The 19,701-nt window shown below is 44.2% G+C and overlaps 1 protein-coding gene and 1 long non-coding RNA gene across 9 annotated transcripts in view; one reads left to right on the top strand and one right to left on the bottom strand.

Annotated features, from left to right (window-relative positions):
- The window catches only part of MRTFB (myocardin related transcription factor B), a 236,981-nt gene that overhangs the window by 199,134 nt on the left and 18,146 nt on the right, over positions 1–19,701 (top strand). For 5 of the 8 annotated variants that reach the window (XM_019750669.3, XM_074322639.2, XM_074322642.2 and 2 more), the window contains 5 exons: positions 7,561–7,698; positions 10,981–11,231; positions 15,694–15,826; positions 16,574–17,623; positions 19,096–19,233. In XM_019750669.3, the coding sequence (XP_019606228.3) occupies positions 7,561–7,698; positions 10,981–11,231; positions 15,694–15,826; positions 16,574–17,623; positions 19,096–19,233 (1,710 nt within the window). The remainder of the gene's footprint in view (positions 1–7,560; positions 7,699–10,980; positions 11,232–15,693; positions 15,827–16,573; positions 17,624–19,095; positions 19,234–19,701) is intronic. The other 3 variants (XM_074322643.2, XM_074322641.2, XM_074322644.2) reach the window with 1 other exon arrangement.
- LOC148756830 (uncharacterized) lies at positions 4,915–7,387 on the bottom strand. Its single transcript, XR_016022552.1, has 2 exons — positions 6,326–7,387; positions 4,915–4,977 (listed from the first exon to the last, which is right to left on the bottom strand). It is a non-coding gene; the product is annotated as an uncharacterized LOC148756830 (long non-coding RNA).

Here is a 19,701-nt window from a genome sequence, read left to right as displayed (position 1 = left end):
CAAAGATAATAAAAGAGAGACATAAATGTCTTGTATTTTGGGTATTCTTTGAGATTCTTAGTTTTTAATCTTTAAAATGGACACCTGGTTTAAGGGTTGGATGGTGAAGTTAGTTACTATAGAAGTGGTTCTCACATTGCCTGTAAGGGAGGACGAGTGTGTGTGTGTTGTTTATATGGGTTGTTTGATTTCCAGTGCATAGTGGGCTAATCCTCTTGTAAAATACAATAAAAATTGTGGGGTGCCATCAGATTTCCGTAAGAGTTCCTGTGCTTGTCGCAGACAGGTAACAGAGGTCTACAGACCACACTCCCCGTGGCTCTGCCATAGATTTCACCTCGCTCCCTATTTACCTGACCCAAGTTTTTCTCATTTGTTGATTAATCATTTCATGCTGCATGTTTAATCCTATGGCTTAAATACATTCTTCTCATTTCCCTGTTCAGTTCTTTAAATACTTGGACTAATGTATAGTTCAAAGCAGTGTAGGGAATTTCCTTTAGGTTCTTTAAAAATTATATTTACAGATAATTAGTTGAGAGGAAATTAGGCTCAAGATTTCTTAATGCTTTGCTTATTCCAAAACGTCTTAGGACACAGAGTCTCCTAATTCTTTTCAGAATGCACAGATACCGGGGGATTAAGTCCTACAGGGAAGTATGCAAATAAAAGAAACATCCCCTACCAAAAAAAAAAAAAATTAACACCTAATATCTAGGAAACAAAAGATTTTTCCAAGCACTTGTCTTGCAGTCGCAGAGCTAAAATGCTAATGACCTTGCAATGTGGACAGTGCAATAGACCACCACGTCCTCCCTTCAAAATGTAAATTGTAATGGTGAAAAAAATATATTTCTGTGTGGCCTATAAGAGACTAAAACTGCTTTTCCTTGGGCTCTTTTGTCTTTTGAGTTCTGATCAAAGTACAGCTGGAAAGAAATTGGGCAAAATATTAATGGAACACACATCACGTATTGTAGCTCGGCTTCCTTTATGCACGAACAGTGAGAAGCTGTAGGAAATCAAGGACAGCAGCCGCAGGGGGGCCAGGGGCCCTTGCACTGGTGCTGTTAATCTGAAGACTTTCCTCTGAGCAATTTCCTAAGCCGCTTAATTAATCACTTATTAATATGATAAACACACAGATATTTATCCTGTGATCTGACAGGATCTGTGTTAATTTTCAAGCCTGGGCTACAAGAACAGAGCCTGTGCTGAATTCAAAGTTGCGCTGAAAGGAACATTGTTGGTCAGTTACTCTGCACATTTTCCGGAAGACAGGCTCAGGAGAATTTGGTAAATTATCTACTATCTATTTTTCCCATTGTATCAAGCAACTTTCAGGTAGACAACCTTCAGCCAACTTATAATATAGAGACCTTGGGTTTAAGCTAACAAAGAAAATGAGCAAGGTCTAGTCGGCCAGCCATGCACCCATATATAGATAACCAGAATTAAACTAACTTATTAGAAACACTCAGCGATGAAATCCTGAGTAAGGTAGCAGAGATACAGACTGTAGTAATTTCTATTGTTACCCCTTTAGCTATGCCTTTTATAGCCAAGTGTCAAGAGGACTCTGCCGCCCCCTCAGGGATGATGTAGATGCCTGAAGCTGAAACTGAACAATAATGAATGTCAACTGTAATTTTATATATATATACACACACACACATATATATATACACATATATGTGTATATATATATGTATGTACATACTTACAAGAAGTGGAGTACAGCATTAGGAATAGAGACCGTGGAAACGTAATGGCTGTGTGTGATGTCAGAGGGATAGTGGATGGGGGGAGGGGGGTTCACACAGTGTGAGGGATATAAATGATAAACGTCTAAGTAGTACTTTGTCTTGTGCACCTGAAATTAAATTAAAAAAAAAAAGATATGAAAGCAACCCAAATGTCCATCAACAGAAGACTGGATAAAGAAGAGGTGGTATGTATATAAAATGGAATGTTACTCAGCCATAAAAAGAATAAAATCTCACCATTTGCAACATGGATGGAGCTAGAGGGTATTATGCTAAGTGAAATAAGTCAGACAGAGAAAGACAAATACTATATGCTCTCACTTATTTGTGGAATCTAAAGGACAAAATAAATGAACCGCAACAGAAAAAAAAGGGGGGGGAGACTCTGCCGCTATTCACGCTTAGATCTGAGTTGGTTTCCAGCGTTAGCTGTGAAGTTGTCTTCCATCCCAATTCTTAACTTCCTGTGACCAGTATGGGAAGGGCCAAAGGTAGTGCATTATGCACAGCGGGCCTTTTCCATTTATCTGTAAATAAAGAAATGTTTATCGAATGCAGTAGAGACAATGATAAGGAATAACGGCCAACGCTTGCCGAGCACCTAACGAGCCAGCACTGAGCTCCATGTCCTCCGTGCATCCGTGCATCTCCTGGGGCAGATGTCAGGAAGTGTGGGCACCTGTGTGGCCCACACAGGGTTTAAACTAACGACTTCTTATCAGGCCAACAGTTTGAGATTTTTCGGAAGACTAGTGTCTAACACATTACCTGGTGTCATCCTGTTATGAGTCCCCGTGACAGTTCTGGTTTGTCTCATCCAAGAAATACATGCATGACATTATTTCCTCTCCTGTACAGTCTAGTCCAGTATCAAAACTCAGTTACCAAAAATGAATAACAGTAATTCTAATACTTGGTGTGCTTCCACATTCTGGCCCCTCATGGTCACTTTAACTAACTGGTGAGTCCCCAACAGGGTCACACCAAGGTGGTAACAGACATTCGGTATGATTCGGCAGGATATAATAAATAATATGGACAACTTTATAAAAGGGACTGTACTTAAATGAGGTGGACATTGAGTGTTTCCAAAGTTGTGTTAAGTATTAACGAAATTTTTATGTTGATCCTTCTGTGAACTTACCACCCAAAGTAACAGGTTCATTAGTGGTTAGATTGGTGACATTTTAAGTGACTAATCACCTTGCAGCTTTGTAGCGTTTTTCGTTGTTGCAGTATTGGTCATTAATCGAAATATTAAAAATTAGCACTAAATAAACAGACTCACATTTTAGATTTTTGTGCATGTATTTGCATGCTTAACACTGTCTCACAAGTGACAGAAAATCTCACTTTGGAAGCTAATGCAGGAAGGCCCAGGCCCTTGCTCTCCCGCAGAAACATTAAATAAACTACAGACTGACTGAAATAACTTTGTAAGAGCTCTGGAAACCAGTCAGCAGACTATACCAACCACATGGACACCCAGCCACCTTCAGGCGGGTCGAGAACATGCCACCCTCGCTCACCTCCTCCCCCAGGGCACAGTCAGAAAGAAGCGGCCCAGTACCCGGCTCCCTCCCTCAGGACAGAGGGAGCCCAGCAGCACTTGTTAGCAGCATTCCGTCCTGTCTGTGGGCTGCCCGAGGGCCTGGTTTCTGTCTTCTCTGACTCAGAACTCAGGGAAAAGCACATGGTTTGGCTGTGAGGCCGTGGACGGGAGTGGCAGGAAGTGTGGCACGTGGAAGTGTGGAGGGAACGAGGCCCACAGACACTGGGGTGTGAGTTCGTTTGCAGATCTTCTTTTGTTTTCTACAGGGTTTAAGCAACCAATGCACAAAAGAATTATAACTATATTAATGGCCACACAGTATATAAAGATATAATTTGTGACATCTGTAATATAAAGTGGAGGGACGTAGCTGTAAAGTAGTTTTGTGTGTAACTCAAGTTGGTATCAATAGAAGGTAGCAGTCATAGCTTTAGGATGTTATATATAATCCCCATGGTAACCACAAAGGACATATCTATAGAATACGCACAAAGGAAATGAGAAAGGAGTCACTACAGAAAATCAGCCAAAAACATGAAAGGTATCCCGTGTTCAAGGATTAGACTTAATTGAGAGGTCAGTACTACACAAAGCAATCGACAGGTTCAGTGCTAGTCTATCAACATCCCAATGCAAATTTTTTGCAGAAGTACAAAAATTCATCCTAAAATTCACATGGAATCTCAAGGGACCCCAGATAGCCAAAACATTCTTAAACAAAAACAAAGTTGGAGGTGTCACATTTCCTGATTTCAAAATGTACCAAAGAGCTACAATAATCAAAACAGTGTGGTTCTGGCATAAAGACAGAGAGAGAGAAATGGAATAGAATAGAGAGCCCAGAAATAAATCTTCTTTTATATGATTAAATGATTTTTGACAAAGGTACCAAGGTCACTCAATGGGGAAAGGATGGTCTTTTCAAAAAATGATGTTGAGAAAACTGGATAGCCACCAGCAAATGAAGAAGGCTGGTGGTGATGGTTGCAGAACAATGCAGGTGTGCTTAAGTTCTTGGAACTATGCGCTTTAAATGGTTTAAGTGGTAAATTTTATGTTACGTGTTTTACCACAATTTTTTTAAATAGATTTTTTAAATGCGAGGTGTGTGCAAGTCCTTACTAATAATCAGGTAAATGTCCACTAACTGTTGTGCTGATGGGTCATTTAATTCACTTTTAATGTTCAGTGACTTGTTCTAAAAATGAAATGTTTAAACTTATAACTATATATTATAGGAACAAGTGGTCAGTTCTAGGTGATATGTTTTAACAAAGCTTGACTTTTACAGAAAATATCCATCTATTAAATGCACAAAGCATATGTTTTTTATTTGTATTCAACTCATTCATTGACTAGTGTTCATTTTGTTTGTCTGGGGATTGGAATATGGAAACAATATTTAAAGAATAATTGTAATTTGAATTTCTTATTTGCATTTTGCCATCTTAATTAAGATCTCTGCTGCATCCTAAATTAAAAACACATTTATTATGAATTTTTAAATCTACAGAACAAAAAAAAGCAGTGTTTTTAAATACGTAGTTTCTGTCCCTCTGAATTGCATAAAGAAATTCTAGTGGAAAAGAAACTTACCAGAGGACGTTGATTGGTCCTGGGCAAGTGTGTCATCTTTCCAGAACGAACCAGTGCAGACACCTGAAATGTTACATAACTTTAAATCAGCTTAAACATTTTCTCTGTCATCCGCTTCTTTTGTCACAGGACTTTCCCATAACAATATCTAATAAGAGGAAAGTCTTTAAGATTGGAAGTGCTTTCTTTTAATTTTATTTAATACATAAATATCCATCATAAAACAAGTGTTTCTCTGATATTTTGTATGTTATGATAATAAGAACTGGCGGTCATGAGACCGCTAACTTAGGATGATAATAGCTCTCAGATGCAGTTAAACAAAGCAAAGTTTTTGGCTTTTTTGTTTTTGGTGGGTTTTTGTGTTTTTTTTGCAGAAGAGATTCTGAATCATTTTGAGGTTAAATTTTGATAGTACATAATGTAAGCAAGTTTGGTGGTGATTTAAAGATATTTAACGATTTTTTTTAAAAGATTTTAACATATCGCATACTATGAAACAAAATAAGTGTAGTCACCTCTATGGCTTGGATATTCTTTTAATCCTTTTTCAAATACTGTAATTTCAAAAGCATTAATATTTAGATTTGGGGGTGGGGGGACTCTAACCACTAGGATTCTAACATCTAGATATGATCCAAGGTTTTGGGGGAGGTCCTTTCTAAGGCACAGGAAAAAAGGCTGCAAAATGTAAAGAAGGCTTTAGATACTTCTCCCTTTTTAACCGTTACATTAGGTAAAGTTAATCACTGTATCTCAGTTGAGTTATTCTTGTGTTATGCTGGAGTCTGTGGTTTTCTGGGTAGCAAAGTCACACAGAAATACCAAAAGAGCTATTAAGATGGGGATATCAGTAATTAAGGCTGAGGTCAGCTAGGCAGGGTCTAGAATTACAGGCAAAACATTTTCATAAATTTCACAATTGATAGCACATTCATGTTCCTGGGTTATTTTTCAGATTATTAACACTGCTCTCAAATGTGTCATCACCATCATATCAGTCAGTGGGGCTGGACTGGTAAAGTAGCTTGCCAGGTTAGTAGAATTTATCTGCAAGGAAATATATATTTCAAAATTCAAATACCTGATTCTATTTCATATGCCAATTATTTAATAGCCAAGGAATGTTTCCCTTGTGTGAAAATTATCCCAGAGATAAGTATCCCCATGTCCCCGAATGTGCTAAGTGAAAGGAAAACAAGTAACATAAAACCCTGTCCCTTAAAGCAGTGATCAGCTGGCTGTCATCTTCCACTTCCTGTCAGAGGTTCACTGAGGAGCCATCTGGGGTGGAAGTCTGCTGGAACACAGGTGTCCAAACTGTTGGATAAGTCCTTTCCGTTCTGTTCGAAAATGAAATGGAGGATAGCCATCGTTAAAAGGTCAAGTCTTTTACATTGTTAGCACTTACGGTTGCTGATCATTACTGAAGAGCTGAAATCCATGGCAGAATGAAAACAAACCTCAGGATGAGAGCCGCCATGGGCACGCACAATTAATTGCACACTCACTCGCATACTCACAGTCTCAGCGGGCTCGCGAGTGTGACCCAGCATGAGTAAAGCCACAAAGAATTCCCATTCACCCATTAAACAAATATTTATTGAGTAACTAGGACGCGCCAAGCTTCATATTTCTTGCTGCTAATAGCCCTCTGACTTTTCAGGTCATTTATTTTCAGGAGGGAAAATACTGTTTGCTATTTTTAAACCCAAATACTTCAACAGGAGAGCTGATTTTGATGGTTGTAATGAATTAAAGAGTTGTTCGGGGAAGTGACAGTGATAAAGGAAGGCATTTTTTCCTTAAGATAAGGCTGGCAATAGCACGTCCAAGTAGTCATCAATAGGTGGCATTTAACTGATGTCTTGTAATAGTGGGATCTCTTTCCAGTTAATGAATACCTGAAATCTACTTAAAGCAGGCGGCCAGTGGGGAGGTGGGGAGGTGGTTGGCAGGAAGCTCACCAGCCTCTGGAGCTCCTGTGTTCATGTAGACTCCAGGCTGAGGCTCAGAAATGGCTTATCTGGCTCCAGGTGACACACTGACTTCTTTCTTGCTTTAATGTGAGGGGACAGTCAGTGACACAGGTCCGTCTTCCCAGAATGTATCCCATTGCAGGAAATGAGAAGAGGTTAACAAGAGGACCAGTCGGGTTTGCAGGGGGAGCCCCAGCCACGGGGCAGGAGTGGGGCCTTCCTCCCTGACGGGGGGTTCGTGGGGCCGCTGCCCGAGCACTTGAACATGACACTTGAATTAGGCCAGATTAGCATGACCTGCGTGGCAGGAAAACCTATGAATACCGTGTACTGTTTTGAACATTTTTACAAGAGCCGTGGATGTCGTTTCTGCCAAAAAAGGGTGGTTCTGACCGTATTTCTGAGAAAACACTTGTACAGTTCAGCCTTATTTAGCTTTAGCTTCTCGTTGCTCTTGGGGCAAAGACTAAATAATTGGCTCACCAGGGTGATGCATGTTCTTCCTCCATCTGGGTCTCAGACGTAATAGTATGCTTTTCTTTTGTTTCTTTTCTAGTGGACTTAAAAGAAAAAAAGAAAAATGAGGTCGTTCTCTTATAATTCTGGTTTTCCTATTTTTACTGTCATTGATTTCACAGACTTGTTCCCTTTCTGCCTTTTCCACCAGTTTACTTCAGTGTCCCCAGCAGTTCCTGAATTCTTGAAAACGCCCACTCCTGCGGATCAGCCCCCCCCAAGGTCCACAGCTCCTGTGCTCCCCACAAACACTGTGTCCTCAGCAAAGCCTGGGCCAGCACTGGTGAAGGTGGGTACCCCGCACACACGCAGGACTGTCTGTACTGTGTCTGTCGTCTGTAGCCCTGTGCACAGGGACAAAGGCATGTGTCCGCCTCGCCCGCCTGCCTTGTAGCCTGAAGCCTGAAAACAAAACCCCGGGAGGACTTGTAGACCAGGTCTTACAATTTGAAACTGCCACCTTCAACAAATGACCTGTTGTTCTGTAGTCACAGAAGAGCACACAAGGTAGTCTGTGTGAAACTTTGGAGCAGCGCAGAGGGCCTTTGGGACCATTCTGCCTCGTCCAGGCCACCGAGACACAGCACGGGGGACAGAGGAAGGTGGCGCTGCCATAACACAGCATGTGAAGCATGACTCTCACCAACAGATGTCTTTAGTGGTTACATGATTTGGGGCTTTGTACACAAGGTCAAACGCAGTGCTATTCCAGATATATTACTCGATAGGTTAAAGGTTTTAGAGAAGCAAATATGTTTTTGTGATTTAGCAGATTTGGCCCAATGAAGCTTAGCTTGTTCTTCAGATAAGCTGCAGATCTGTGGCACTGTTCCCTGCATTTTACTTGGTCAAAATTATTCGGTTAGAATAAATCCCAAGGAAGATTAAAAATTTTAATATATAGTACATTTTTCAAGTGTTTTGTATTTAGAACTGCTAAATGAAGGGGGTGGGGGGAATAAACTGAAGAATAGTTGAATCTTGTCAGGTGTGGCTTTTGCCAAAACTAGCAGAATACAGACCTCAAACATTTGGAACTAAAAAAGGACATTAGAGAGCTAGCTGACCCGCACCATTCAGATGAGGAGACTGAGGCCCAAAGAAGTGAAGCAGTGACGAAGCCAGGACAGACCAGCCTCCTGAATTCCAGGCCGCCCTTCGTGCCGCCTCCTGGGCTTACCCGTTACAGGACGCTGCGGAGGCGGGCAGCCTGGTGCCCAGTCCTCACCTCCTGTCCCCTGCGCTGGTCCTTGCCCTTGACCTTCCTGGAGAGATGGCTCTCTTTCTATAACAGGCTCTCTGTCAGTGTGGCCAAGTATATGTGGCATCAGGGCAGAGGGCATTTCACCATCTTCCATCACTTAGTGTTGGTGCCACAAATTCCAGAGGTGGCAACTGGCAACTGTGCCAGTCAAATCAGCTCTTCTGTCCTCTTCCCACATCCCCAAGCAGGGACCACTAATGGCGCAAAGAGGGTTTGGACGCCACCCCATCTTTCCCTGCAGATACTGAATATTTGTTCTCGGCCTCTCCTGGTCCCTGACACTCTGCTCTTCACGGGTGTCTGCCTTGGTTCTAGGGCAGCTGGCACCGCTTCAGACTGTGGGACGCTGGCTCAGGTGGGGAGCCCTAGGACTGTGGCAGCAGAGGACAGGCACGTATCAGGGTCCTTCTGTGAGGAGAGCTGTTTCCCACCCTCACTTCCCGAGAGAACAGTCATGTGCTGGCTAATAGGCCACAGCGGATTTGGTCTGAGGAATATTGGTTCTTGTGCTTATGTGCCCTCCCTCTTCAACAGGTCCCTTTCTGATTGTGGCTGGGTCTCTCTGTCATCACATAACAATAACAGTCAAACCTCCTTAACCCACACCCCATCTGTTGTTATGATCAGTTTGAAAAGACTAGAAATAAAATGTCTTGGTAACAAAATAAGCAGGTGACAGGGAATTGATTAATATTGTGAGCACGCAGGAGGATTTTTAGCAGGTAAGAATATTGTCTGACATTGTGATGTATTTTAAGTGCCTGATAATCCAAGTGATTTCTAAATAGCATACAAATTCATCATTCATTTATTCAGCAGATACGTATTGAGCACCTTTGTGCCAGGCTGTTCTGGGCACGAGGAGCAAACAACACAGTGACGAAAAGATCACAAAGCACCCCCCACCTCGATTAGGACTGGGAGGTAAACAGGACAAAACAGAGGGAGTGGGTGGTGCAGAATAAAGTGAGATTAGGGGTTGCTGGGGAGACAGGAGGAGACATTTACTTCAACTAGAGGGCTCAGGCAAAAGAAGCCGAGGACATGGGGCAGAGATCTGAAAGGTGAGAGAGTTGCCATGAGGTTGTCTGTGGGAAGAAAACCGGAAGTCACGGAACAAGGAAGCCAGTATGACTGAACAGAGATGGCCAAGGGGTAAAAAGTAGACATTAACAGTGACAATCTCTGCTCTGTAGAATATGGCGATTTTTATTTTCTTCTTTGTTTTCTGGGGGATTGTTTTTGAAATGTCCTAATTCTTCGAATGTGAACACATATAACATCACACCAGTACAGAGGATGCCAAAAAAATGTATACGCATTTTAAGAAAGGAAAAAACTGTATTAAAATTGTAACGAGATGAATACGTTTAACTTCTACAATTATAAGAGGCGCTCAAAGTGGTTACCAAAAGCATAATTTTAATACCGTTTTTTCCTTTCTTAAAATGTGTATGCATTTTTTGGCCCCCTCTGTAACTATATTTAATTTAGTACTTCTCAGAGTTGTCTTGAATATTTTACCTAAAGCAGCTTAGGAATAATTTCCTATACCTTGTTTTGTTTTGCTGGTGGACTTTTTTTTCCAGATGAAGTTATAATATGAATAACTAAAAAGTAGAAAGTGATGTGACAACTAATAAATTGACAAGAAAAGAACTCAGGAAAAAGCCATCTAATTCTTAATCATAAGTAGGGGTCTCACACCCCACTTTGAAAAAAATGTAGTATTTTTGAAAAATTTAAAAAAATTCGTCTTCACATTACTATTTTCTTTTTTGTGTATTTTCCACAGAAACACATGGCTGTACATGCTGCTTTATTCTCATTAGAAGCCTTTTTCTGGTTTTGCATATTCTCCATAGAGTTTTTAATGATTATAAAACATTACATAGTTATAGTGATATATACCTAATCTTTTTCCTATTGAATATGTAGTATACAACCTGTTTTTCACTAGGAGATAATATCCGTAGGCACCCAGCAGTGTGTCCACACAAGGAGCCGCAAAGTGAATGTCTGCTGGACTTGAATAGATAATGCAGAGCTGAGCTTCTGGCCCTCAGGCTAAGGGAGCACGGCAGCAGGTGAAATAAGTTCTTAGGAGCAAGATTTCTTAGTCACGGGCACATGCGGATGCTTTCCTGGCTCATGAAATGTGTCTAGTATATTGCTTTCCAGGGTGGCTCTACTGGTTCCCAAGGCGCACAGCTATCTCATTGCAAACCGCCGAGGCGCAGTGGGACCGATTGCGCGCGTGCGGTGGCGGCATCTCTTACAGTGTTGTCTCCTTTTTCTCGCAAATAGCAAAGCCACCCCAAGAATCCGAACGACAAGCACCGCAGCAAAAAGTGCAAAGACCCCAAGCCCCGGGTGAAGAAGCTGAAGTACCACCAGTACATTCCACCCGACCAGAAAGGCGAGAAGAGCGAGCCGCCGCTGGACTCCAACTACGCGCGCCTGCTCCAGCAGCAGCAGCTCTTCCTGCAGCTGCAGATCCTGAGCCAGCAGCAGCAGCAACACTACAACTACCAGACCATCCTGCCCGCGCCACTCAAGTACGGGGGGCGGGGCCTGCGGGGGCGGGGCCTGGCCAGGGCTCCTTGTGGGCGGGGCTGGCTCCGTGCGGTGGGGGCGGGGGGAGACCGCACCACCGTGGTTCTTTAAGAGGAACCACTAGTCACTGAACGTGGGATGTTGTGATGGATTTGTGTTCAGTGATTCTTTTCATTTCGTTGTCATCAGAGCTTCTCACGCAGTGGGAGAGTGGCCTGTGTGCCAGCCCAGCGTTTGTCCTCCAGAGTAGTTTTGTCTGGACTTTTCAAGTTAGAAGTGACTTTTCAGTTATTCACTCAGGAAAGATTTGCCTATCATTTACTCGGGCAGTATTAAATGCTGTGAGAAAACCATAAGTATAAAACCTGATACAAACGGTTTTTTAAAAACGAGCAGATAAGCTGGAGTGGTCAAGGAGAGCTTTATGAAAAAGACAGGATGCGTATGTGGGAAAGAGCCTCCAAGTTGGGACGGGCCCCTCCAAGCAGAAGGGCAGTGATGTGAGCACAAGCAGCCAGGCAGGCGTAGCAATGCCTGTTTGCAGGATGGTGGGCAAAGTGCCCTGTTAAATAACAAATACGGTTAACGTTTAGAAAAGTGGAGCCAGTGTCCGGCGGACCCTGAAGGTGAGCAGACGCTTATCCTGACGGGGTGGGTGTTTCAGAGGCCGCAGTGACCTGGTGAAATCAAAACCAAGAAAGAACAGTTTGAGTCCAGTACTGGAGGGGAGCCTGGAAACGGGAAAACCAGTTAGAAATTCTGCAGTCAAGTTGATGCGAGAAGATGGAAGGGCACTGATAATGGAAGTGAAGGGGCAGAGGACAGGCGTTCCAAGGCAGGCAGTCGGGCGCGGTAACCAACGGCGGTGGCACAGGAGCTTGTTTCCAGAGTTTGAGCCCAGTTGGGAGGGACAGAGGGAGGCAGTTCTCACAGTTTCTGAGACTGAATTCATAGCAAGACAGCTTAGCTTGTTTTAATTACATAATAAAGGAAACTTCTATATATACATCCTCAATATGCCTTTTCTGGGAAACAGATAAAAATGTCCTTCATTTTGTTCACTTTTCGGGAGAAAGGGATATTTACATTCAACTTGATAAAAGAACCTCTAGAAAAAAATCAAATCTCATTACAAGGAAAAATTATTCTCTCTAATCATGTGATCTAGAGAGACTTTGCTTCTGTTTTCTCCATGTAGGCTCAGCATTCCTCCACAGGGTAGAAAACAGTGAAGACCCCCTAAAAACCTTCTCTGTAAGAAATATCTCCTCATATGCTAATGGTTATCAGTTGACTTGCTTCTTTCAAGAACTAAATATCTCAAGAAGATTGGATGGATTAGTCATTCAGACCTTACTGTGAAGCACTTAAATCTAAAACATCAGGACACAGACATGAAGGAAGGAAGAATTTTTAGAGCATGTTATTATTTTAAGAGCGAGCCGGCCTGAGAGAGCTGTTGACATTGGAAGGGGACCAGGGAAGGCCAAAGAGAACTGGGAGCGCATCAGAGACAAAGGGCCGCTGCTCTACCGCCTCTCCCGGCCCTGGGAGGCATCCCACTGCCCTGCACTGCGCTGGCTGGCACCGGTGGTGATGGTGACGGCTCACGTTTACTGGCCTCCTTCGGGCGCTCCGAGCGCTGTGCTCAACACTGCATGTCATCACCGTCCATCCCTGCAGTGACTCTAGGAAGACGGATGCTGTTGAGCACATTCCCAGATGAGGAAATTGTTAAACTGAAAGCCCCCGGAAGGGTTGTTTTGGTGCTGTCTATGAAACAGTCTCTCCTGTATGAAGGAACCGGGCTGTGTGGGGCCGACTCTGTAGATGGGAAGGATGCACCCGAGGTGTGGGGTCCCGAACTCCTTACAGTTCTTCGTCTCTCCATCAAGGCTTCGGTCCCCTCCCCCCTCAGACACTCCCACCACCAAAGGGACCAAGCACCCACCCAAGGAAAAGACCCAGGAACCAGCACAAGCAAGGATCACTTAGTTTGCAGGATGATTTTACCAAACACTGAACATCAGTTCTGTTTAATTTCCAGGTCCTAAAAATGGAGATGTTGTTTTCTAACACACTTTATTTTTACCAAAATTCATTGCAAGAAACTAAATGTGGAAGTCCAGTAGTGCCCGCAGCAGGGGTTTTTCTGCTCACAGCCCTTTGGTACCAGGGAGAGGGCAAGAGCCCGAAGACACGGGACTGTAGCCCCAGTGTGGCCACTGGCTGGAGGGCCCTGGAGGCCACTCTGGGTCCCAGCTTCAGGTTTCTCATATATAGGTGATCACATTCGTCAGCCACCCCTCCTTTCTCTTGATTTGGGGGAAAAATAGATCAACATATTTCTGTTATTTTAAAGGTTGAATTAAACACTGAACTGTGCATCAGTAACAGTATTGTAGAATCGCAACCAAAAAGACCATGAATAGAATAATTAACTGAAATCATGCATTCTTACATGATTTATTGAATACAACACATTTATTAAAGACACATACAGTACATACATGTGCAGTATGTCTATGGTATTAAAATCTCATAGGGAGAGTGTTTAGGAAAAAAGTGTCTACAAAGGTTCCTGGTTGGGACAATAATGAATATCAGGTTGAGAAACTTAGAAATAAAATGTTTTCATAGTGAAAAAGATTTACAAATTGAATTTTTAGAAAGGAAAACAATGATACGAACATATTTGTCATTTCATCCAAAATCCAAGAAACTTCATTTCCAATAGTTAACCTGAACAAAATTTCAGGCAGGTTGAATGAATGTGATGAGTTAGCAGTGACAAGGCCAGAACTGGTTTCAAACACAGGCTCCATAAAACTCACCCAGGTCATCCTCACCTCTGAGCTTCCCACCTCAGACCCTATTTCAGGACGTGGAACTGAGTCGGTCTGGCTTCAGTACCAAGGCTTACATGATGACAAAGCCTGAGGCTGCAACGGAATTGGCTGTACAGTGTCAGCCATTGTTTCACCTTTCTTTAATAGGTGTCAACCGCCAGAAAAGGAAATGCCACCATTGCCAGGAGTGTCGCGTCAGAAAGTGGGGTTGGGGGTGGGGGTGACATGGAAAGGGGTTTAGGGAAATTAGTACGAAAGCACCTAACTTTGGACCTTCACAACTAGTTCACCAACATTTTTTAAATAATGAAGTGTAACTTACATACAGAGAAGCCCATAAAATCATAAGTGAAAACTGATGCCAAAGTAAGCCACCCCGTGTAACTACCACCTAAATCAAAGAACGGAACATTCCCAGTACGTGAAAGCGCCTGTTGCGTCCCCTCTGGGTGACCATGCCGACGTCTGTCCCACAGATGATTTTGCCTGCTACCGACTGACATTATATAAATGCAACCCCACAGTACACGTGTGTGTCTGGCTCCTTGCTCCACGTTGTTTGTGAGACGCATCTTTATTGGTGCAGCTAGCGGCGGTCAGTCTTTATTGCCTTCTCCACCCATCATCCTCTTGATGGACAGCTGGGCTCCTTTCAGTTGGGGATGTTATGGAGGATGCCATAATCAAGTTCTAGACTGCGTCTTTTGGCTGCCAGGTGTCTTTGTCAGGGGTCTGCCTAGGAATGGAATTGCTGGGCTTTTGTTTAGTAGATGCTATGAATTCTCCAAAGTGTGTCCTGTGGGGTCTGCGAGCTCTGGCTGCTCCAAGTACTTGGTATGGTCAGTCTCGCCCATTGCAGCAGCGATCCTTCTGGGTGCGCAGGCTGTTCTGTTGTGATTTTCGTTTTCCTTACACCTGCTGAGGTGAAGACTTTGGTCACTTATTTACTGATGATTTGGGCAAATTTTCTTGTGATAGCTTGTTCAAGATTTTCCCATTGGGTTTTCTGTCTTTTTTTTACTGACTTGCAGGACTTCTTTGTATATTATAGATATGAGGCCTTTGTCAGAAAAATGTTACAGATATTTCTCCTGTGGCTTGACTTTTCACCCTCGTAAAGGAGTCCCTTTTAGTTAGTTCTTTTTCTGTCCTGCTTAAGAAACCATGAAGGTAGTATCCTCAGTTTTCTTCTAAAAGCTTTCTTGTTTTCCAGATCCCCCTTTCTCTCCCGTTGGGCTGCTGTCCTGCTCTGGCACCAGCATCATGCCATCTTGCTAACTGGCTTTGTCGTAGATGTTGGCATATAGTGGCATGACCCTCCCAGCTTTGCTTTTCTTCTTCAAAGACGCCATGGCCATTCTTGGTCCTCTGCATTTCCATGTAACGCTTAGAATCACCCTGTAAACCTCTACCAAGCAAACAGACAAAACCTGCACGTATTTTTCCTGGGATCTAATTTGATTGACATCTTTACCATATTGAATTTTCCAATCCATGACCGTGGGGTTTTGTTTTTGTTTTTTTTCCTATATATGAGCTAACAGTCAAATTTTTAGTGGAAGCAATGTCAAATTCAGAAATTATAATAAACTCTAATTGTCGTTTTCTTTTGAAGGCCACTCAATGACAAAAATAACAACAGTGGGAATTCAGCTTTGAACAATACGACACCAAACGCAGCCAGACAGAACACATGTGCTCCTGTGAGAAAGCCAGGACCCCTGCCTTCTAGCCTGGACGACTTAAAGGTGATAATTCTCAGGGGAGTTTATTCACCATAAGCACCCCAGAAATGTAATGATCTGCTAGGTTTCTCAGGCGGACGTAGCGAGTTTTCAACAGGCATTCACCCCCCACCCCCCAACACTGTGACAGGCCTTAGAGAGGTACTTTCCTTTTACGTCCACTAAGTTTCCTTTAGAATGGCCAGTAATCACTCGCATTTATTGAACACATACCATATGCTGGCTCCATACCAGTTCTGACTCCAGAGGCAGATTGTTTTTCTTCCTTGCTCATTGCCAAGTTTGGGAGAAGCAGGAACATGTAACAGTTAAAAAACCTGATCTCCAGGGCCACCCTTTCTGGGTTTCTACCCCAGCTCAGCAGTCTGGTAGCTTGGACCAGTGACTGAACTCTCTCTGCCTCAATCTCCTTATCTGTAAAATGGGAATAATAATAATCTACACCTCGTGTGAAGTGTAACTGAAAAAGCACTTCCAACACTGTCTGGTACCTAGTAATTGCTCAGTAAATGTAGCTGTTATAACGGAAGTCACCCTCTGAAAACCCTTGCTTTACTATCACAAGCCTTTCAAGTTCTTCAGTCTGTAGTTGTGTGTTAAAAAAGAAAAAGAAATTGTCCCATTTTCAGATGTGCAATAATATGGATTGTCTGACAGGTGTAAGTGCCCTTTTTCTGTCACAGAAGTGTCCTGTAGGTTTGTCAGAAAGTTGTGACACCAGAGCAGGAGCTGATTTGTTTGTACTTCCAGGTATCGGAACTGAAGACGGAGCTGAAGCTGAGGGGGCTTCCGGTGTCGGGCACCAAGCCCAACCTGATCGAGCGCCTGAAACCCTTCCAGGAAGTGACCAGCAGCAGTGCTGCCGCTGATGGCATTGTGGCGGTGTCCACATCTGCCGTTGTCACCAGCAGCCCAGAAGTCACCAAGGCACTGCCAGTGACTGCACTGCACAGCTCTGTGACTAGCGCAGGCTCCACTTTCAAGGCAGAATTGCCATCCGCTGGCAGCAGCAGCACAGCCCACGTGGAAAATGTTAGTTCGCCTCTGCCAATCTCGCCGTCTCCGTCTGAGCAGTCCAGTCTCAGTGCCGAGGACACCAACATGGCGGACACTTTCACCGAGATTCTGACCATGATGTCCCCTTCCCAGTTCCTGTGTTCCTCTCCTTTGAGAGTGACGAGTAACGAGGACAGCCTGAGCCCCACCAGCAGCACTCTGTCCAGCCTGGAACTGGATGCAGCTGAGAAGGACCGCAAGCTGCAGGAGAAAGAGAAGCAGATCGAAGAGCTGAAGAGGAAACTGGAACAAGAGCAGAAGCTCGTGGAGGTTCTGAAAATGCAACTGGAGGTTGAAAAACGAGGGCAGCAGCAGCAGCCGCGGCCCCTGGAGTGCCCACCCAGCGCCCCAGGGAATTCTGTCAGTAAGTTAGAGGCGCACGGTGCTGTGGCTTCCTCTGTCAAAGATGAGACGTCCTCGCTCAATGACTGCTCCAGCCCCAGGCAGCCCGTCCCTGTCCCCGGAGCCAGCCATTCTGCAGCCCCGCCAGTCTCTGTGGGTGGCCAGACCCTCGGTGCCAAAACCGCTGTAGTGATCAAGCAGGAGGTGCCCGCGGCCCAGGCCGAGCAGCAGACCATCGTCCCGCAGTTCTACGTGAGTGCCCAGGGCCAGCCGCCACCTGCCGTCGTCGCCCAGCCTCAGGCCTTGCTGGCCACGCAGACTGCTCAGCTGCTGCTGCCCGTGTCCATCCAGGGCTCCAGCGTCACGTCGGTGCAGCTCCCCGTGGGCGGCCTCAAACTGCAGGTGTGAAGGGCGTCTTCTCAGTGCTGTGCCTGCCAGCTGCGAGAGTGGGAACGCCAGGCTCCCCATAGATGCAGATGCAGGCCAGTCAGGCTTCAGAGATGTGTGTGTGTATGTGTGTGTGTGAGGGAGGGAGGGAGAGAGAGAGGAACTGGGGGTGTTCAAAAAATTGAACAGCACTGTTTTTATACAGTAAAAACAAACAAGGGGTGCTTCTTTTTTTCTTTAAGGAGGGTGCAGCTCACTGGCCTATGCAGGGATCGAACTGGCAACCTTGGTGTTAAAAGCACTGCACTCTAACCAGCTGAGCTAACCAGCCGCCCCCGGGGACGCTTCTTTATTTTGTACCTGTTAACCTTTGACACTATCATACAGGTGGACATTTTCAAATACCTATGACATTATGATAACGTCAATAGCTGCTGTCACTGTGTCCTTTTTATTCACATGGTACAGCACCAAGTACTTTAAAAGGCTTACTTCATCTATCCGCCCACCCCCCAAAGATCCTAGTGTTAAAGCCCATTTGCAGATAAGGAAACTGAGGTCCTTGAGGGTTTGGCAGGTTGCCCAGGGACAGCCTCGTGTTTGCACCGAGGCCCTCTGGCCCCACCGCGTTCCCTCCTCTATTCTGCCTCCCAAATGCAGTTCTGGAAGGACTCCATTAACTCAAGATGCCTGCACTAAGCAAAACGGGACCCAAACCTGGCCGGAGGGTGTTACTGAGAGATGTCATTGGTGAGGTTGCCTTTTAGGCCCATATAACCTGTGCCCTGACCTTAAGCTATTTGTATGTGATGTGATTCGGGCAGGTTTGAACAAAATGGCCCCAGTAAACAAACAATTTGGAGCAGTGCTGCTCAACCTGACCCCCCAGACCCCCCTTCCCAGCAGAGTGAACCCCTGGGTTTAGGAGGCATGACCCAAAGGCATTCGCAAAAATCCTAACTCCCTTGTTTAATCTTTAGCGTGTCTGTGAAATGCAGTCTGTTCTTTAATCCAGTTTTCCTAAACGTTCTTTTCTGTCCAAATCTTCCATTAGAGTTGTTCTGGGAAGAAGAACCGCGTTTCCTTCTGGGCTTGTGTGCCTGGCTCCTGGCTGACTGTCTCCAGCGAGTGTCCTTCAAAGCAGGACTCTGGACAGTTAACCCTCACACATTTCTCAAAATTATTACAACACGTGACCTAGTAGGTGTAGACCTGCTGTGGTTTTTTTTATTTCCTATTTTCCCAAAATTTTCAAAGGAAAATCTGAGCCACTTAAGGAACAGTAAGAGCATGAAAGTAACTGTCTGGTGTTTAACTCTGGTTTAGAATTGCTGAGGCTCAAATTTAGGTGGCGGTGAGTGGAAGTGTGTATCTGTAAACAGTTTATCTTATTTCAGATTTGTCCCCAAGTGACCAGTTCTTCTACAGCTCAACTCGATTCTAACTTTGATTTTGACAATTATTGTATTTATTTTTTTGCCTCCTAGACTCCACCGCAAACAGGAATCCAGACTCAGCCTCAGATGGTGACCGCTGCTTTGTCGTCGGGCTTGGCCCAGACTGGGCCTCAGAAACAAGACCCATTCATGCCGCGTGTGCTCAGCCAGCCACAGCAGGTCAGAAAGGTTGGTGAATGCTAACCAGTGGCAGACTTTCTGCTTTGTCCTCTCGTCTCTCGTCCTCCGGTGACATTCCTGTTTGTTCTTTTCTGTGATCCATCCACCATCACGGGAGCCTCAGGTCAGATGCCATTTGGCTGCAGGTTATCCAGTTATTTGGGAGAGAGAAAGAGTCCTCTGTTACTAAAAGGTAGCTCATCTTAACAGTTAAACCCCTCTTCCAAGTAAAATTTTCAAAGGTATTTTTTTTTTATCCTTATATATAGAATTTCCTGAGTCAAATTACTCATTTTCCTGGGAAAAGACATTTGAAGATGAAAAAGATACTGTCTGAAATGTTATCTGGAGTAAGATCTTCGTATTTTCAGAGTCTGCCATCTCACAGGTTAAGAGCCAGAAGGTCTAGGTCTGGCTGTCATCCTGGGTCACCACTGCCTACGTGTTGGGTCTTACGTGTTGGGCCTTACACACAGT

This window comes from Rhinolophus sinicus, chromosome 10 (assembly GCF_057876585.1).
Source record: "Rhinolophus sinicus isolate RSI-liver-muscle chromosome 10, RSI-T2T, whole genome shotgun sequence".
Taxonomy (NCBI): Eukaryota; Metazoa; Chordata; class Mammalia; order Chiroptera; family Rhinolophidae; genus Rhinolophus; species Rhinolophus sinicus.
The sequence above is the reverse complement of the archived record's forward strand: the minus strand, read 5'-3'. Positions and strand labels throughout refer to the sequence as shown.